Source organism: Syzygium oleosum, unplaced genomic scaffold, assembly GCF_021117445.2.
Source record: "Syzygium oleosum isolate NSW1041296 unplaced genomic scaffold, Sole_v2.1 Sole_v2.02, whole genome shotgun sequence".
Lineage (NCBI taxonomy): Eukaryota > Viridiplantae > Streptophyta > Magnoliopsida > Myrtales > Myrtaceae > Syzygium > Syzygium oleosum.
The window spans coordinates 21518733-21537740 of NW_026607486.1; the positions used below are offsets into that span (position 1 = coordinate 21518733).

At 42.8% G+C, this 19008-nt stretch overlaps 1 protein-coding gene and 2 pseudogenes across 1 annotated transcript; all 3 read right to left on the reverse strand.

Moving 5' to 3' along the window:
* Window positions 1-912: 912 nt before the first annotated feature.
* LOC115667569 (glycine--tRNA ligase, mitochondrial 1-like) lies at window positions 913-7688 on the reverse strand (annotated as a pseudogene).
* Window positions 7689-12835: 5147 nt separating this feature from the next.
* On the reverse strand, window positions 12836-13335 carry LOC130137460 (glycine--tRNA ligase, mitochondrial 1-like). Its single transcript, XM_056308779.1, has 2 exons — window positions 13148-13335; window positions 12836-13074 (listed from the first exon to the last, which is right to left on the reverse strand). Exons 1-2 carry the CDS (start codon window positions 13331-13333, stop codon window positions 12904-12906), a joined length of 357 nt encoding a protein of 118 aa, XP_056164754.1. The 5' UTR covers window positions 13334-13335; the 3' UTR covers window positions 12836-12903.
* A 2631-nt stretch (window positions 13336-15966) lies between these two features.
* On the reverse strand, window positions 15967-18880 carry LOC115667570 (glycine--tRNA ligase, mitochondrial 1-like; annotated as a pseudogene).
* Window positions 18881-19008: the final 128 nt, after the last annotated feature.

Sequence of the window (19008 nt, forward strand, 5' to 3'; positions counted from 1 at the left end):
TCCGAAGGGGCTTGTGCTTTCTGCCGTAGTGGCCCGGACTCTATTGACCACCTCTTCTTCGGCTGCGGTATCACTCACTCCCTTGCTCTCTTTTGGGCGTCTAATTGCAATCTCTCTGGGCGCAATGGCACTTGTCAAGATAATTTTCGATGGGCAGCTCGGTTCACTACCGGCCACTCCTTCCACCGTCGTATAGCTCGGTTTTCCTTTGCGGCCCTATCACATCTCATATGGACAGAAAGGAACCACATCCTTTTTAGGAATCAGTCCCTTTTTTTGCCTGCTATGCGTACTCACCTTTCTAAGGCCGTAAGGGACAAAGGGCTTTCCATCAAAACCGTGGAAGACAATCCCCGGAATAGAAGATTACAAGCCAAATGGCGTATCTCGGCGTCCATCTTTTTCTGATCCTTGTATAGCTGTGTTTTTTCCTTTCCTTCTTATGCTGGCCGGTTGTCTCAACCTTGCCTTTTAGTGCGCACTTGTTGCTCCTCTTTTAGTCGTAACACCTTTGCACCTGTCGGGACATCTTTTGTCTCCTCAAGTACGAGGATTTTGCGTTCGGCTTCACTCTTGTACTTTGTGAGTTGAAAAGTTATACCACTTGCCTTACCAAAAAAAAAACATTGCAACATTGAAACTCTTCGAAGCTGATGTTTTTCTCTCTTGTTAAACAAAATTCTCATCATTTCGTGAGATAACATACAAATTGTGGAAGGGGTTTTGCATATCGGAGTCACGGGAAACTAGGGTTTATGTTATCCTCACTTTTAGAAGTTATCTTTTCAACGAAATACCCAAAAACAAAAAACAGACATGTAAACAATGCAAAATTCCACTTATTTCAGACTCGATATTAAAACAATTTCTAAGAAAAATTAGCCATAGAAATCAAGAGAAGAGACCAAGGCAGATCTGCAACTTCCTATTTGTTTTTATCTCCGGGTTACCACACGAAAAAGACATGAACAGCATGTTTAGCCAGCAAAAGACGTATCAAAAGTACACCATTTGTTTGCTACCTCGGATGTCCCCCAAAATTGTGACAAAAATGTTTGATCCTAACTGATGCAAAGTTAAGTAAACAACGATATCAGCAACTGAACTATTCACGATGTGAGAAACTTGACCTTACGTCGGACCAGGTCCTCGACCCGTCAATCAAAGCCTTCACAACGGAGGCCACTATACCCATATTTACCCGAACTCCCTCTCTGCTGTCCCTCTCTCGAATGGTGGCATCAGCATCAGCAGCACTTGAAAGGACAGTGATTGAAAAGGGAACGTCGAGCTCATCGATTCTCGCATATCTCTTCCCTATGTTGCCGGCTGTAAGCATACCAAGGGCACAGTAGCATATGATCATCCAATGTAACTTTGGTGCTTTCACCGAGGATAAGAAGACAAATCTCGATCCAAATAGACAGCTCCATAGCAAAACAAGTCCTCATATAATAAATGTGTATCACTCATAAATGCAAACCTGACACGAACCTTAGAAATTTCCGCAAATCATAACAAGGAACAACGAGAAGATGCCAATTCATTTAGCAGAGAGTAGCGTCAGGATAAAAGAACTCGATCTTAGAAAAACAGGCATTCAAACCCCTCTAGAAAATCCCCTTACATCGTGAATAGGACAAAAATAAGTATTCACGTAAGCACGTACGAAAAGAAAAACGCTTCAGAAATCATAGCACCGTTTTAAGAAAGAAAAACCAAAGAGCAAAGAGATGTCAGTCAACCTTTGGAGCTGATCCTAACGTGATAAATGAAAACAATTTCACGGAAATAGGCATTCACACCCCTCGATAAAATCTGCTTCTATGGTGAGTAAAGAAAAGACAGTGACAAAGATATAAGCTTCATGTAAAATACGTACAAAAGAAAATTTTAAGCAAGATATTAAGAACTATATTAGATAGGTACCAGGAATCCTTTCACTCAGCTTGACATCAAAATCATTCGGTGATCTGCAAATTAAATCAGCAACCAACACAAGATCTTCGACAATTCTCAATGGGAGAACGGCACACTCAAAAGGTGCTACAAATCGAGTGAAGCGGAACACATTTAGTTTCCTTGCTTCAATAGGTCTTGTATAGAAAGAATGCTAAAAAAGGCAGTATATTATGTGTCCCAAGCAAAAGGACAATTCAATAATGATGGTGTAAAAACCCTATCCCGCTCCCATATCTCCCGCTTAGAAATTTTGACCATGTTATCCTTGATTTTTACTTTCCTTCGCACTGGGCGTACAAGAAATCCAGCCTCTCCTTTGGATTCTAAAGCACCCTTCAACCCCAAAGCTTCCTCTTCACCCATTGCCTGGTATTAACAAGACAAATGCAAGCATCAAGTAAAGGAACAGATTCCGAACATACTCAGCAAAAGAGCAAAAACCAAAGAACCTCCGGCATATACCAAAAGAGACTCAACCACCATCTTCTTATTTTCCTTAAAGGCGAGACCTAGTTCCTCCTCGTCTGGATCAATTACCAGTTTCTGCATTCATACTTCAATTAGTGAATCATGATAACCAACTCAAGCATTCACAAATAAAGGGCAGAAACCTGCTCAATGTACTCCAAGAATAGCTAGCAAAATTAACTAGTCTGAAGAATTACCACCACTTCTCTGGGTTTAGCAAATTGTTCACGGGCAACAAAAGCAACTCCACTTTTCTCCTGTCAAATGATAACAATCATCACTCCAACTGGATGCCTCTATGATTAGCGCAACATATACATCTCTAAACTTTCTCTTATCCAGTTCTCAACCCCCTCAAAATGTGCCGGAAAATGTTTTGCTTCAAACAGTATATTAGACAAAAGACCATAAGTGTGCAGCAACGGATAACATATGTCATCCATCAAATGGTTGCCACACAAGACAGCTAAAAAGAGAACCTATACAATGCAAGCAAACCACATCTTGCTTTACAGAGATCACTGAAGAAAGAAGTAATATGGATAAAATGAAAAATGTATATTATTAATTTCTTACGCATGTTGGCAGCTTATGATTCACATTCCAAAACTTTGCTTATGCTACCTAAAAATTAGAAACAGGAAGAAGAGTACTGGAAGGATTTCAAAAAGACTCAAGAGGACCTTATGATAAAATCATTTCACTTATCCAGATAACAAAATGATGCGGCTGTTTCTTTAAGTATTCCTGACCGTGCGCCTGCTCCAGAAAAAAAGAAAGAAAGAAGAAAAGTACTTGGAAGAAGACAACATGACTCTTACCATAAGTGCTCGTAAATCATATCCTGACCTCTCTGAAATATCAACACACTCCATCCAACCATAGGAACACTCAATTTCGGCAACCCAACAATCTGGCATAGTGTGTCATTTCGTTGGCAAGACGCCTGCCTAAGCGCAAGTGACGCTTGTCTATGCCAAGGCAAGTTAAAAACAGAAACGTTCTCCCAATGAAGTACCCAAGGGTCTTATTGTTAACAGTTCCCTAAAAATAAACATCGGAATTTGTGAGACTCAAAGTGAAAAAGTTAGGGCAAGAAAAATCGAGTCCAAAAGATGATTCAAGCTAACCTTTAATACTGCTTCATCAAGCGGAGTTTCAATAGCAGATTGGCCAGCTTGATGTTCCCCTGGGAACATAAGCAATTCCAGATCTGCAACTTCAGAAAACTTTGGATGGGATTTATCTTTCGGATCGACAAAATGCTCGATCTCGGCAACATTGAACTCATGGATAGTCAGAAGACGATGTTGAGGCGAAATCTACACGCGTGAAAAGCATTAGAATCAATTGTAGATTAAAATATAAGGGATAATCACAAAATCTCTAATGCAGCATTGGACACCACGTTTTGAACCCATTGACTAACAAGACAATCAAATCTAACATGTAATGCAGTATTAAGACAAGTTATGCTATGCAATAGTATCAGAGCAGAAATCATGCATAAAACCCAAGCATGTGAACAAGCATGATTTAGGGTGATCAGAAAGAATTAAGCACAACCTCTTCTCTGTAAGCCACACCATTGAGAGCAATAGCAAAGGGGAGTTCGTTAGTCTCATGCAGTATATCGAATTTTAGAAAATTGCCAGGTAAAGTTTCCGGTCGTATATACCACCTACAGCAAAAAAAAACTACAGTAAATCTCCAAGACGTAAAACAAAAGCTAAAACAACATTTGTGAGAAAGGAAATTAATTAGCTCAAATGTGAACTTACTCAGGGAGGTTTTTTGATGGAAATATATCCGTTCGCCGGATCACCTTAAAGGGATAGGGACCAGAGAGCTGATTTTCGGTGTCCGGAGCTCTTGTGATACCATATTCTTTTATCTTGGCACCCAATTCCTCATCAGAGAGAGAACGCAAAGTCTCGAGTACTCGCTGGACTTCCTTAGCCTTCTCTGGACAAATGATCGAATTCTTTTGGTGGATCATCTCATTTGAAAACACCATTGAGCACATGGTCAGCTCGATAGCAATTCCTAGTTTCATCATCCATCATCACAGGAACAGTACATTTGTCCAGATGCTCCGACCCTTTAAGGAGAATCTTCGGAGGGCTATAAGGGCGGGAAACCACCGACATGCCCTCCTCTAGAACAAAATGCCAACAATAGAAAGAAAAAAAAAATTAACACGTCTATACTATCCATGCCGATTCGACTCAATTCCATGACTAACCTCATGCCAGAACCCCAAGACTTTCGACTCGATGGCTCTGCCGATCGGGCCGTATTCGTAGATCCCGTCGACCCCCCGGTAATTCTTAGGCGAGGCAATGTAGAACTCGCGGCCCTTGATCGAGTTGTGCACTTCCGTACGGAACGCCTTCTTAAGCGCGTGGTCGCCGGCGAGGGCTTCGTCCATGGCGAGAGTGTTGGCCGGCCCGTATGGCCCGGCCGAGCGCCCTAGGATCACCATAGCGAGATATTAACGGTTCGGTAAAAGGATGGATAGAATTTGTGCACCTGATTTGGATTCCATCGTCCTGGATGCGGAAATGACGATGAACCGGTGCCGTAGGTCTTCTCCCCTGTCACCCCCGAAGTCCCGGCGCTATGAGACCGCCTCAGCTAGCTCACGGAAGCCTTAAGTGAGTTTGAGAGCGTTTGAGAGAGATTGGAGAGAGTTTTATGCAGAGGAGGGACATGCAGCTCTATTTATAGATTTTCCAGCCATGTCCTCTCATAACGGGCCGGGCCGAACTCGGCCCACACAAGCCGGGCCCATATCCGACTAATTAAGAAACCTTATATTCAACCTTATTAGACCAGACCCGTAAGCGGGTAATAACAATCTCAATTAATGTAACCCACATAAGGAAAATGTTACATTCTCCCACTTGGGCTATATTAATCGAAATCGTACCTTATGTGCACCTTCATTTGGTCTATGGATAATTCTTAATAGTCAATCCGATCCCATAAAGTTTGAAACATCGAATCATGGCGGTAACTGCATGTAATCACGCAGAGCCTTCCATGGTTACAAGTGTCTTAGACTTTACTGATATGGATTCGATATGGTTGTGTGGCAAACGGATGACACCTCATAAAGAGTGATACCTCATGTGTCATCCCCTTTGTCAGTCCTCGTTCTCTTTCCTTAAGTGTCACAAAAACCTGATGTGTCACTAGAGAATATCTTTATGGTTCCAATGAACCTACATATGTCTTATCCTTATTGTCAAGATAATTTTCGATGGGCAGCTCGGTTCACTACCGGCCACTCCTTCCACCGTCGTATAGCTCGGTTTTCCGTTGCGGCCCTATGCCATCTCATATGGACAGAAAGGAACCACATCCTTTTTACGAATCGGTCCCTTTTTTTGCCTGCTATGCGTACTCACCTTTCTAAGGTCGTAAGGGACAAAGGGCTTTCCCTCAGAACTGTGGAAGACAATCCCCGGAATAGAAGATTACAAGCCAAATGGGGTATCTCGGCGTCCATCTTTTTCGATCCTTGTATAGCCGTGTTTTTTCCTTTCCTTCTTATGCTGGCCGTTATCTCAACCTTGCCTTTTAGTGCGCACTTGTTGCTCCTCTTTTAGTCGTAACACCTTTGCACCTGTCGGGACATCTTTTGTCTCCTCAAGTACGAGGTTTTTGCGTTCGGCTTCACTCTTGTACTTTGTGCGTTGAAAAGTTATACCACTTGCCTTACCAAAAAAAAAACATTGCAACTTTGAAACTCTTCGAAGCTGATGTTTTTCTCTCTTGTTAAACAAAATTCTCATCATTTCGTGAGATAACATACAAATTGTGGAAGGGGTTTTGCATATCGGAGTCACGGGAAACTAGGGTTTATGTTATCCTCACTTTTAGAAGTTATCTTTTCAACGAAATACCCAAAAACAAAAAACAGACATGTAAACAATGCAAAATTCCACTTATTTCAGACTCGATATTAAAACAATTTCTAAGAAAAATTAGCCATAGAAATCAAGAGAAGAGACCAAGGCAGATCTGCAACTTCCTATTTGTTTTTATCTCCGGGTTACCACACGAAAAAGACATGAACAGCATGTTTAGCCAGCAAAAGACGTATCAAAAGTACACCATTTGTTTGCTACCTCGGATGTCCCCCAAAATTGTGACAAAAATGTTTGATCCTAACTGATGTAAAGTTAAGTAAACAACGATATCAGCAACTGAACTATTCACGATGTGGGAAACTTGACCTTACGTCGGACCAGGTCCTCGACCCGTCAATCAAAGCCTTCACAACGGAGGCCACTATACCCATATTTACCCGAACTCCCTCTCTGCTGTCCCTCTCTCGAATGGTGGCATCAGCATCAGCAGCACTTGAAAGGACAGTGATTGAAAAGGGAACGCCGAGCTCATCGATTCTCGCATATCTCTTCCCTATGTTGCCGGCTGTAAGCATACCAAGGGCACAGTGGCATATGATCATCCAATGTAACTTTGGTGCTTTCACCGAGGATAAGAAGACAAATCTCGATCCAAATAGACAGCTCCATAGCAAAACAAGTCCTCATATAATAAATGTGTATCACTCATAAATGCAAACCTGACACGAACCTTAGAAATTTCCGCAAATCATAACAAGGAACAACGAGAAGATGCCAATTCATTTAGCAGAGAGTAGCGTCAGGATAAAAGAACTCGATCTTAGAAAAACAGGCATTCAAACCCCTCTAGAAAATCCCCTTACATCGGAGAGAACGCAAAGTCTCGAGTACTCTTGGACTTCCTTAGCCTTCTCTGGACAAATGATCGAATTCTTTTGGTGGATCATCTCATTTGAAAACACCATTGAGCACATGGTCAGCTCGATAGCAATTCCTAGTTTCATCATCCATCATCACAGGAACAGTACATTTGTCCAGATGCTCCGACCCTTTAAGGAGAATCTTCGGAGGGCTATAAGGGCGGGAAACCACCGACATGCCCTCCTCTAGAGCAAAATGCTAACAATAGAAAGAAAAAAAAATTAACACGTCTATACTATCCATGCCGATTCGACTCAATTCCATGACTAACCTCATGCCAGAACCCCAAGACTTTCGACTCGATGGCTCTGCCGATCGGGCCGTATTCGTAGATCCCGTCGACCCCCCGGTAATTCTTAGGCGAGGCAATGTAGAACTCGCGGCCCTTGATCGAGTTGTGCACTTCCGTACGGAACGCCTTCTTAAGCGCGTGGTCGCCGGCGAGGGCTTCGTCCATGGCGAGAGTGTTGGCCGGCCCGTATGGCCCGGCCGAGCGCCCTAGGATCACCATAGCGAGATATTAACGGTTCGGTAAAAGGATGGATAGAATTTGTGCACCTGATTTGGATTCCATCGGCCTGGATGCGGAAATGACGATGAACCGGTGCCGTAGGTCTTCTCCCCTGTCACCCCGAAGTCCCGGCGCTATGAGACCGCCTCAGCTAGCTCACGGAAGCCTTAAGTGAGTTTGAGAGCGTTTGAGAGAGATTGGAGAGAGTTTTATGCAGAGGAGGGACATGCAGCTCTATTTATAGATTTTCCAGCCATGTCCTCTCATAACGGGCCGGGCCGAACTCGGCCCACACAAGCCGGGCCCATATCCGACTAATTAAGAAACCTTATATTCAACCTTATTAGACCAGACCCGTAAGCGGGTAATAACAATCTCAATTAATGTAACCCACATAAGGAAAATGTTACATTCTCCCACTTGGGCTATATTAATCGAAATCGTACCTTATGTGCACCTTCATTTGGTCTATGGATAATTCTTAATAGTCAATCCGATCCCATAAAGTTTGAAACATCGAATCATGGCGGTAACTGCATGTAATCACGCAGAGCCTTCCATGGTTACAAGTGTCTTAGACTTTACTGATATGGATTCGATATGGTTGTGTGGCAAACGGATGACACCTCATAAAGAGTGATACCTCATGTGTCATCCCCTTTGTCAGTCCTCGTTCTCTTTCCTTAAGTGTCACAAAAACCTGATGTGTCACTAGAGAATATCTTTATGGTTCCAATGAACCTACATATGTCTTATCCTTATTGTCAAGATAATTTTCGATGGGCAGCTCGGTTCACTACCGGCCACTCCTTCCACCGTCGTATAGCTCGGTTTTCCGTTGCGGCCCTATGCCATCTCATATGGACAGAAAGGAACCACATCCTTTTTACGAATCGGTCCCTTTTTTTGCCTGCTATGCGTACTCACCTTTCTAAGGTCGTAAGGGACAAAGGGCTTTCCCTCAGAACTGTGGAAGACAATCCCCGGAATAGAAGATTACAAGCCAAATGGGGTATCTCGGCGTCCATCTTTTTCTGATCCTTGTATAGCTGTGTTTTTTCCTTTCCTTCTTATGCTGGCCGGTTATCTCAACCTTGCCTTTTAGTGCGCACTTGTTGCTCCTCTTTTAGTCGTAACACCTTTGCACCTGTCGGGACATCTTTTGTCTCCTCAAGTACGAGGTTTTTGCGTTCGGCTTCACTCTTGTACTTTGTGCGTTGAAAAGTTATACCGCTTGCCTTACCAAAAAAAAAACATTGCAACGTTGAAACTCTTCGAAGCTGATGTTTTTCTCTCTTGTTAAACAAAATTCTCATCATTTCGTGAGATAACATACAAATTGTGGAAGGGGTTTTGCATATCGGAGTCACGGAAACTAGGGTTTATGTTATCCTCACTTTTAGAAGTTATCTTTTCAACGAAATACCCAAAAACAAAAACAGACATGTAAACAATGCAAAATTCCACTTATTTCAGACTCGATATTAAAACAATTTCTAAGAAAAATTAGCCATAGAAATCAAGAGAAGAGACCAAGGCAGATCTGCAACTTCCTATTTGTTTTTATCTCCGGGTTACCACACGAAAAAAGACATGAACAAGCATGTTTAGCCAAGAAAAGACGTATCAAAAGTACACCATTTGTTTGCTACCTCGGATGTCCCCCAAAATTGTGACAAAAATGTTTGATCCTAACTGATGTAAAGTTAAGTAAACAACGATATCAGCAACTGAACTATTCACGATGTGGGAAACTTGACCTTACGTCGGACCAGGTCCTCGACCCGTCAATCAAAGCCTTCACAACGGAGGCCACTATACCCATATTTACCCGAACTCCCTCTCTGCTGTCCCTCTCTCGAATGGTGGCATCAGCATCAGCAGCACTTGAAAGGACAGTGATTGAAAAGGGAACGCCGAGCTCATCGATTCTCGCATATCTCTTCCCTATGTTGCCGGCTGTAAGCATACCAAGGGCACAGTGGCATATGATCATCCAATGTAACTTTGGTGCTTTCACCGAGGATAAGAAGACAAATCTCGATCCAAATAGACAGCTCCATAGCAAAACAAGTCCTCATATAATAAATGTGTATCACTCATAAATGCAAACCTGACACGAACCTTAGAAATTTCCGCAAATCATAACAAGGAACAACGAGAAGATGCCAATTCATTTAGCAGAGAGTAGCGTCAGGATAAAAGAACTCGATCTTAGAAAAACAGGCATTCAAACCCCTCTAGAAAATCCCCTTACATCAGAGAGAGAACGCAAAGTCTCGAGTACTCGCTGGACTTCCTTAGCCTTCTCTGGACAAATGATCGAATTCTTTTGGTGGATCATCTCATTTGAAAACACCATTGAGCACATGGTCAGCTCGATAGCAATTCCTAGTTTCATCATCCATCATCACAGGAACAGTACATTTGTCCAGATGCTCCGACCCTTTAAGGAGAATCTTCGGAGGGCTATAAGGGCGGGAAACCACCGACATGCCCTCCTCTAGAGCAAAATGCTAACAATAGAAAGAAAAAAAAATTAACACGTCTATACTATCCATGCCGATTCGACTCAATTCCATGACTAACCTCATGCCATAACCCCAAGACTTTCGACTCGATGGCTCTGCCGATCGGGCCGTATTCGTAGATCCCGTCGACCCCCCGGTAATTCTTAGGCGAGGCAATGTAGAACTCGCGGCCCTTGATCGAGTTGTGCACTTCCGTACGGAACGCCTTCTTAAGCGCGTGGTCGCCGGCGAGGGCTTCGTCCATGGCGAGAGTGTTGGCCGGCCCGTATGGCCCGGCCGAGCCCTAGGATCACCATAGCGAGATATTAACGGTTCGGTAAAAGGATGGATAGAATTTGTGCACTGATTTGGATTCCATCGTCCGGATGCGGAAATGACGATGAACCGGTGCCGTAGGTCTTCTCCCTGTCACCCCGAAGTCCCGCGCTATGAGACCGCCTCGCCTAGCTCACGGAAGCCTTAAGTGAGTTTGAGAGCGTTTGAGAGAGATTGGAGAGAGTTTTATGCAGAGGAGGGACATGCAGCTCTATTTATAGATTTTCCAGCCATGTCCTCTCATAACGGGCCGGGCCGAACTCGGCCCACACAAGCCGGGCCCATATCCGACTAATTAAGAAACCTTATATTCAACCTTATTAGACCAGACCCGTAAGCGGGTAATAACAATCTCAATTAATGTAACCCACATAAGGAAAATGTTACATTCTCCCACTTGGGCTATATTAATCGAAATCGTACCTTATGTGCACCTTCATTTGGTCTATGGATAATTCTTAATAGTCAATCCGATCCCATAAAGTTTGAAACATCGAATCATGGCGGTAACTGCATGTAATCACGCAGAGCCTTCCATGGTTACAAGTGTCTTAGACTTTACTGATATGGATTCGATATGGTTGTGTGGCAAACGGATGACACCTCATAAAGAGTGATACCTCATGTGTCATCCCCTTTGTCAGTCCTCGTTCTCTTTCCTTAAGTGTCACAAAAACCTGATGTGTCACTAGAGAATATCTTTATGGTTCCAATGAACCTACATATGTCTTATCCTTATTGTCAAGATAATTTTCGATGGGCAGCTCGGTTCACTACCGGCCACTCCTTCCACCGTCGTATAGCTCGGTTTTCCGTTGCGGCCCTATGCCATCTCATATGGACAGAAAGGAACCACATCCTTTTTACGAATCGGTCCCTTTTTTTGCCTGCTATGCGTACTCACCTTTCTAAGGTCGTAAGGGACAAAGGGCTTTCCCTCAGAACTGTGGAAGACAATCCCCGGAATAGAAGATTACAAGCCAAATGGGGTATCTCGGCGTCCATCTTTTTCTGATCCTTGTATAGCTGTGTTTTTTCCTTTCCTTCTTATGCTGGCCGGTTATCTCAACCTTGCCTTTTAGTGCGCACTTGTTGCTCCTCTTTTAGTCGTAACACCTTTGCACTGTCGGGACATCTTTTGTCTCCTCAAGTACGAGGTTTTGCGTTCGGCTTCACTCTTGTACTTTGTGCGTTGAAAAGTTATACCGCTTGCCTTACAAAAAAAAAACATTGCAACGTTGAAACTCTTCGAAGCGATGTTTTCTCTCTTGTTAAACAAAATTCTCATCATTTCGTGAGATAACATACAAATTGTGGAAGGGGTTTTGCATATCGGAGTCACGGAAACTAGGGTTTATGTTATCCTCACTTTTAGAAGTTATCTTTTCAACGAAATACCCAAAAACAAAAAACGAGACATGTAAACAATGCAAAATTCCACTTATTTCGGACTCGATATTAAAACAATTTCTAAGAAAAATTAGCCATAGAAATCAAGAGAAGAGACCAAGGCAGATCTGCAACTTCCTATTTGTTTTTATCTCCGGGTTACCACACGAAAAAGACATGAACAGCATGTTTAGCCAGCAAAAGACGTATCAAAAGTACACCATTTGTTTGCTACCTCGGATGTCCCCCAAAATTGTGACAAAAATGTTTGATCCTAACTGATGTAAAGTTAAGTAAACAACGATATCAGCAACTGAACTATTCACGATGTGGGAAACTTGACCTTACGTCGGACCAGGTCCTCGACCCGTCAATCAAAGCCTTCACAACGGAGGCCACTATACCCATATTTACCCGAACTCCCTCTCTCTTGTCCCTCTCTCGAATGGTGGCATCAGCATCAGCAGCACTTGAAAGGACAGTGATTGAAAAGGGAACGCCGAGCTCATCGATTCTCGCATATCTCTTCCCTATGTTGCCGGCTGTAAGCATACCAAGGGCACAGTGGCATATGATCATCCAATGTAACTTTGGTGCTTTCACCGAGGATAAGAAGACAAATCTCGATCCAAATAGACAGCTCCATAGCAAAACAAGTCCTCATATAATAAATGTGTATCACTCATAAATGCAAACCTGACACGAACCTTAGAAATTTCCGCAAATCATAACAAGGAACAACGAGAAGATGCCAATTCATTTAGCAGAGAGTAGCGTCAGGATAAAAGAACTCGATCTTAGAAAAACAGGCATTCAAACCCCTCTAGAAAATCCCCTTACATCAGAGAGAGAACGCAAAGTCTCGAGTACTCGCTGGACTTCCTTAGCCTTCTCTGGACAAATGATCGAATTCTTTTGGTGGATCATCTCATTTGAAAACACCATTGAGCACATGGTCAGCTCGATAGCAATTCCTAGTTTCATCATCCATCATCACAGGAACAGTACATTTGTCCAGATGCTCCGACCCTTTAAGGAGAATCTTCGGAGGGCTATAAGGGCGGGAAACCACCGACATGCCCTCCTCTAGAGCAAAATGCTAACAATAGAAAGAAAAAAAAATTAACACGTCTATACTATCCATGCCGATTCGACTCAATTCCATGACTAACCTCATGCCAGAACCCCAAGACTTTCGACTCGATGGCTCTGCCGATCGGGCCGTATTCGTAGATCCCGTCGACCCCCCGGTAATTCTTAGGCGAGGCAATGTAGAACTCGCGGCCCTTGATCGAGTTGTGCACTTCCGTACGGAACGCCTTCTTAAGCGCGTGGTCGCCGGCGAGGGCTTCGTCCATGGCGAGAGTGTTGGCCGGCCCGTATGGCCCGGCCGAGCGCCCTAGGATCACCATAGCGAGATATTAACGGTTCGGTAAAAGGATGGATAGAATTTGTGCACCTGATTTGGATTCCATCGTCCTGGATGCGGAAATGACGATGAACCGGTGCCGTAGGTCTTCTCCCTGTCACCCCGAGAAGTCCCGCGCTATGAGACCGCCTCGGCCTAGCTCACGGAAGCCTTAAGTGAGTTTGAGAGCGTTTGAGAGAGATTGGAGAGAGTTTTATGCAGAGGAGGGACATGCGGCTCTATTTATAGATTTTCCAGCCATGTCCTCTCATAACGGGCCGGGCCGAACTCGGCCCACACAAGCCGGGCCCATATCCGACTAATTAAGAAACCTTATATTCAACCTTATTAGACCAGACCCGTAAGCGGGTAATAACAATCTCAATTAATGTAACCCACATAAGGAAAATGTTACATTCTCCCACTTGGGCTATATTAATCGAAATCGTACCTTATGTGCACCTTCATTTGGTCTATGGATAATTCTTAATAGTCAATCCGATCCCATAAAGTTTGAAACATCGAATCATGGCGGTAATCGCATGTAATCACGCAGAGCCTTCCATGGTTACAAGTGTCTTAGACTTTGCGATATGGATTCGATATGGTTGTGTGGCAAACGGATGACACCTCATAAAGAGTGATACCTCATGTGTCATCCCCTTTGTCAGTCCTCGTTCTCTTTCCTTAAGTGTCACAAAAACCTGATGTGTCACTAGAGAATATCTTTATGGTTCCAATGAACCTACATATGTCTTATCCTTATTGTCAAGATAATTTTCGATGGGCAGCTCGGTTCACTACCGGCCACTCCTTCCACCGTCGTATAGCTCGGTTTTCCGTTGCGGCCCTATGCCATCTCATATGGACAGAAAGGAACCACATCCTTTTTACGAATCGGTCCCTTTTTTTGCCTGCTATGCGTACTCACCTTTCTAAGGTCGTAAGGGACAAAGGGCTTTCCCTCAGAACTGTGGAAGACAATCCCCGGAATAGAAGATTACAAGCCAAATGGGGTATCTCGGCGTCCATCTTTTTCTGATCCTTGTATAGCTGTGTTTTTTCCTTTCCTTCTTATGCTGGCCGGTTATCTCAACCTTGCCTTTTAGTGCGCACTTGTTGCTCCTCTTTTAGTCGTAACACCTTTGCACCTGTCGGGACATCTTTTGTCTCCTCAAGTACGAGGTTTTTGCGTTCGGCTTCACTCTTGTACTTTGTGCGTTGAAAAGTTATACCGCTTGCCTTACCAAAAAAAAAACATTGCAACGTTGAAACTCTTCGAAGCTGATGTTTTTCTCTCTTGTTAAACAAAATTCTCATCATTTCGTGAGATAACATACAAATTGTGGAAGGGGTTTTGCATATCGGAGTCACGGGAAACTAGGGTTTATGTTATCCTCACTTTTAGAAGTTATCTTTTCAACGAAATACCCAAAAACAAAAAACAGACATGTAAACAATGCAAAATTCCACTTATTTCAGACTCGATATTAAAACAATTTCTAAGAAAAATTAGCCATAGAAATCAAGAGAAGAGACCAAGGCAGATCTGCAACTTCCTATTTGTTTTTATCTCCGGGTTACCACACGAAAAAGACATGAACAGCATGTTTAGCCAGCAAAAGACGTATCAAAAGTACACCATTTGTTTGCTACCTCGGATGTCCCCCAAAATTGTGACAAAAATGTTTGATCCTAACTGATGTAAAGTTAAGTAAACAACGATATCAGCAACTGAACTATTCACGATGTGGGAAACTTGACCTTACGTCGGACCAGGTCCTCGACCCGTCAATCAAAGCCTTCACAACGGAGGCCACTATACCCATATTTACCCGAACTCCCTCTCTGCTGTCCCTCTCTCGAATGGTGGCATCAGCATCAGCAGCACTTGAAAGGACAGTGATTGAAAAGGGAACGCCGAGCTCATCGATTCTCGCATATCTCTTCCCTATGTTGCCGGCTGTAAGCATACCAAGGGCACAGTGGCATATGATCATCCAATGTAACTTTGGTGCTTTCACCGAGGATAAGAAGACAAATCTCGATCCAAATAGACAGCTCCATAGCAAAACAAGTCCTCATATAATAAATGTGTATCACTCATAAATGCAAACCTGACACGAACCTTAGAAATTTCCGCAAATCATAACAAGGAACAACGAGAAGATGCCAATTCATTTAGCAGAGAGTAGCGTCAGGATAAAAGAACTCGATCTTAGAAAAACAGGCATTCAAACCCCTCTAGAAAATCCCCTTACATCGTGAATAGGACAAAAATAAGTATTCACGTAAGCACGTACGAAAAGAAAAACGCTTCAGAAATCATAGCACCGTTTTAAGAAAGAAAAACCAAAGAGCAAAGAGATGTCAGTCAACCTTCGGAGCTGATCCTAACGTGATAAATGAAAACAATTTCACGGAAATAGGCATTCACACCCCTCGATAAAATCTGCTTCTATGGTGAGTAAAGAAAAGACAGTGACAAAGATATAAGCTTCATGTAAAATACGTACAAAAGAAAATTTTAAGTAAGATATTAAGAACTATATTAGATAGGTACCAGGAATCCTTTCACTCAGCTTGACACCAAAATCATTCCGTGATCTGCAAATTAAATCAGCAACCAACACAAGATCTTCGACAATTCTCAATGGGAGAACGGCACACTCAAAAGGTGCTACAAATCGAGTGAAGCGGAACACATTTAGTTTCCTTGCTTCAATAGGTCTTGTATAGAAAGAATGCTAAAAAAGGCAGTATATTATGTGTCCCAAGCAAAAGGACAATTCAATAACAGATGGTGTAAAAACCCTATCCTGCTCCCATATCTCCTGCTTAGAAATTTTGACCATGTTATCCTTGATTTTTACTTTCCTTCGCACTGGGCGTACAAGAAATCCAGCCTCTCCTTTGGATTCTAAAGCACCCTTCAACCCCAAAGCTTCCTCTTCACCCATTGCCTGGTATTAACAAGACAAATGCAAGCATCAAGTAAAGGAACAGATTCCGAACATACTCAGCAAAAGAGCAAAAACCAAAGAACCTCCGGCATATACCAAAAGAGACTCAACCACCATCTTCTTATTTTCCTTAAAGGCGAGACCTAGTTCCTCCTCGTCTGGATCAATTACCAGTTTCTGCATTCATACTTCAATTAGTGAATCATGATAACCAACTCAAGCATTCACAAATAAAGGGCAGAAACCTGCTCAATGTACTCCAAGAATAGCTAGCAAAATTAACTAGTCTGAAGAATTACCACCACTTCTCTGGGTTTAGCAAATTGTTCACGGGCAACAAAAGCAACTCCACTTTTCTCCTGTCAAATGATAACAATCATCACTCCAACTGGATGCCTCTATGATTAGCGCAACATATACATCTCTAAACTTTCTCTTATCCAGTTCTCAACCCCCTCAAAATGTGCCGGAAAATGTTTTGCTTCAAACAGTATATTAGACAAAAGACCATAAGTGTGCAGCAACGGATAACATATGTCATCCATCAAATGGTTGCCACACAAGACAGCTAAAAAGAGAACCTATACAATGCAGCAAACCACATCTTGCTTTACAGAGATCACTGAAGAAAGAAGTAATATGGATAAAATGAAAAATGTATATTATTAATTTCTTACGCATGTTGGCAGCTTATGATTCACATTCCAAAACTTTGCTTATGCTACCTAAAAATTAGAAACAGGAAGAAGAGTACTGGAAGGATTTCAAAAAGACTCAAGAGGACCTTATGATAAAATCATTTCACTTATCCAGATAACAAAATGATGCGGCTGTTTCTTTAAGTATTCCTGACCGTGCGCCTGCTCCAGAAAAAAAGAAAGAAAGAAGAAAAGTACTTGGAAGAAGACAACATGACTCTTACCATAAGTGCTCGTAAATCATATCCTGACCTCTCTGAAATATCAACACACTCCATCCAACCATAGGAACACTCAATTTCGGCAACCCAACAATCTGCTGCATAGTGTGTCATTTCGTTGGCAAGACGCTGCCTAAACTGCAAGTGACGCTTGTCTATGCCAAGGCAAGTTAAAAACAGAAACGTTCTCCCAATGAAGTACCCAAGGGTCTTATTGTTAACAGTTCCCTAAAAATAAACATCGGAATTTGTGAGACTCAAAGTGAAAAAGTTAGGGCAAGAAAAATCGAGTCCAAAAGATGATTCAAGCTAACCTTTAATACTACTTCATCAAGCGGAGTTTCAATAGCAGATTGGCCAGCTTGATGTTCCCCTGGGAACATAAGCAATTCCAGATCTGCAACTTCAGAAAACTTTGGATGGGATTTATCTTTCGGATCGACAAAATGCTCGATCTCGGCGACATTGAACTCATGGATAGTCAGAAGACGATGTTGAGGCGAAATCTACACGCGTGAAAAGCATTAGAATCAATTGTAGATTAAAATATAAGGGATAATCACAAAATCTCTAATGCAGCATTGGACACCACGTTTTGAACCCATTGACTAACAAGACAATCAAATCTAACATGTAATGCAGTATTAAGACAAGTTATGCTATGCAATAGTATCAGAGCAGAAATCATGCATAAAACCCAAGCATGTGAACAAGCATGATTTAGGGTGATCAGAAAGAATTAAGCACAACCTCTTCTCTGTAAGCCACACCATTGAGAGCAATAGCAAAGGGGAGTTCGTTAGTCTCATGCAGTATATCGAATTTTAGAAAATTGCCAGGTAAAGTTTCCGGTCGTATATACCACCTACAGCAAAAAAAAACTACAGTAAATCTCCAAGACGTAAAACAAAAGCTAAAACAACATTTGTGAGAAAGGAAATTAATTAGCTCAAATGTGAACTTACTCAGGGAGGTTTTTTGATGGAAATATATCCGTTCGCCGGATCACCTTAAAGGGATAGGGACCAGAGAGCTGATTTTCGGTGTCCGGAGCTCTTGTGATACCATATTCTTTTATCTTGGCACCCAATTCCTCATCAGAGAGAGAACGCAAAGTCTCGAGTACTCGCTGGACTTCCTTAGCCTTCTCTGGACAAATGATCGAATTCTTTTGGTGGATCATCTCATTTGAAAACACCATTGAGCACATGGTCAGCTCGATAGCAATTCCTAGTTTCATCATCCATCATCACAGGAACAGTACATTTGTCCAGATGCTCCGACCCTTTAAGGAGAATCTTCGGAGGGCTATAAGGGCGGGAAACCACCGACATGCCCTCCTCTAGAACAAAATGCTAACAATAGAAAAAAAAAAAATTAACACGTCTATACTATCCATGCCGATTCGACTCAATTCCATGACTAACCTCATGCCAGAACCCCAAGACTTTCGACTCAATGGCTCTGCCGATCGGGCCGTATTCGTAGATCCCGTCGACCCCCCGGTAATTCTTAGGCGAGGCAATGTAGAACTCGCGGCCCTTGATCGAGTTGTGCACTTCCGTACGGAACGCCTTCTTAAGCGCGTGGTCGCCGGCGAGGGCTTCGTCCATGGCGAGAGTGTTGGCCGGGCCGTATGGCCCGGCCGAGCGCCCTAGGATCACCATAGCGAGATATTAACGGTTCGGTAAAAGGATGGATAGAATTTGTGCACCTGATTTGGATTCCATCGTCCTGGATGCG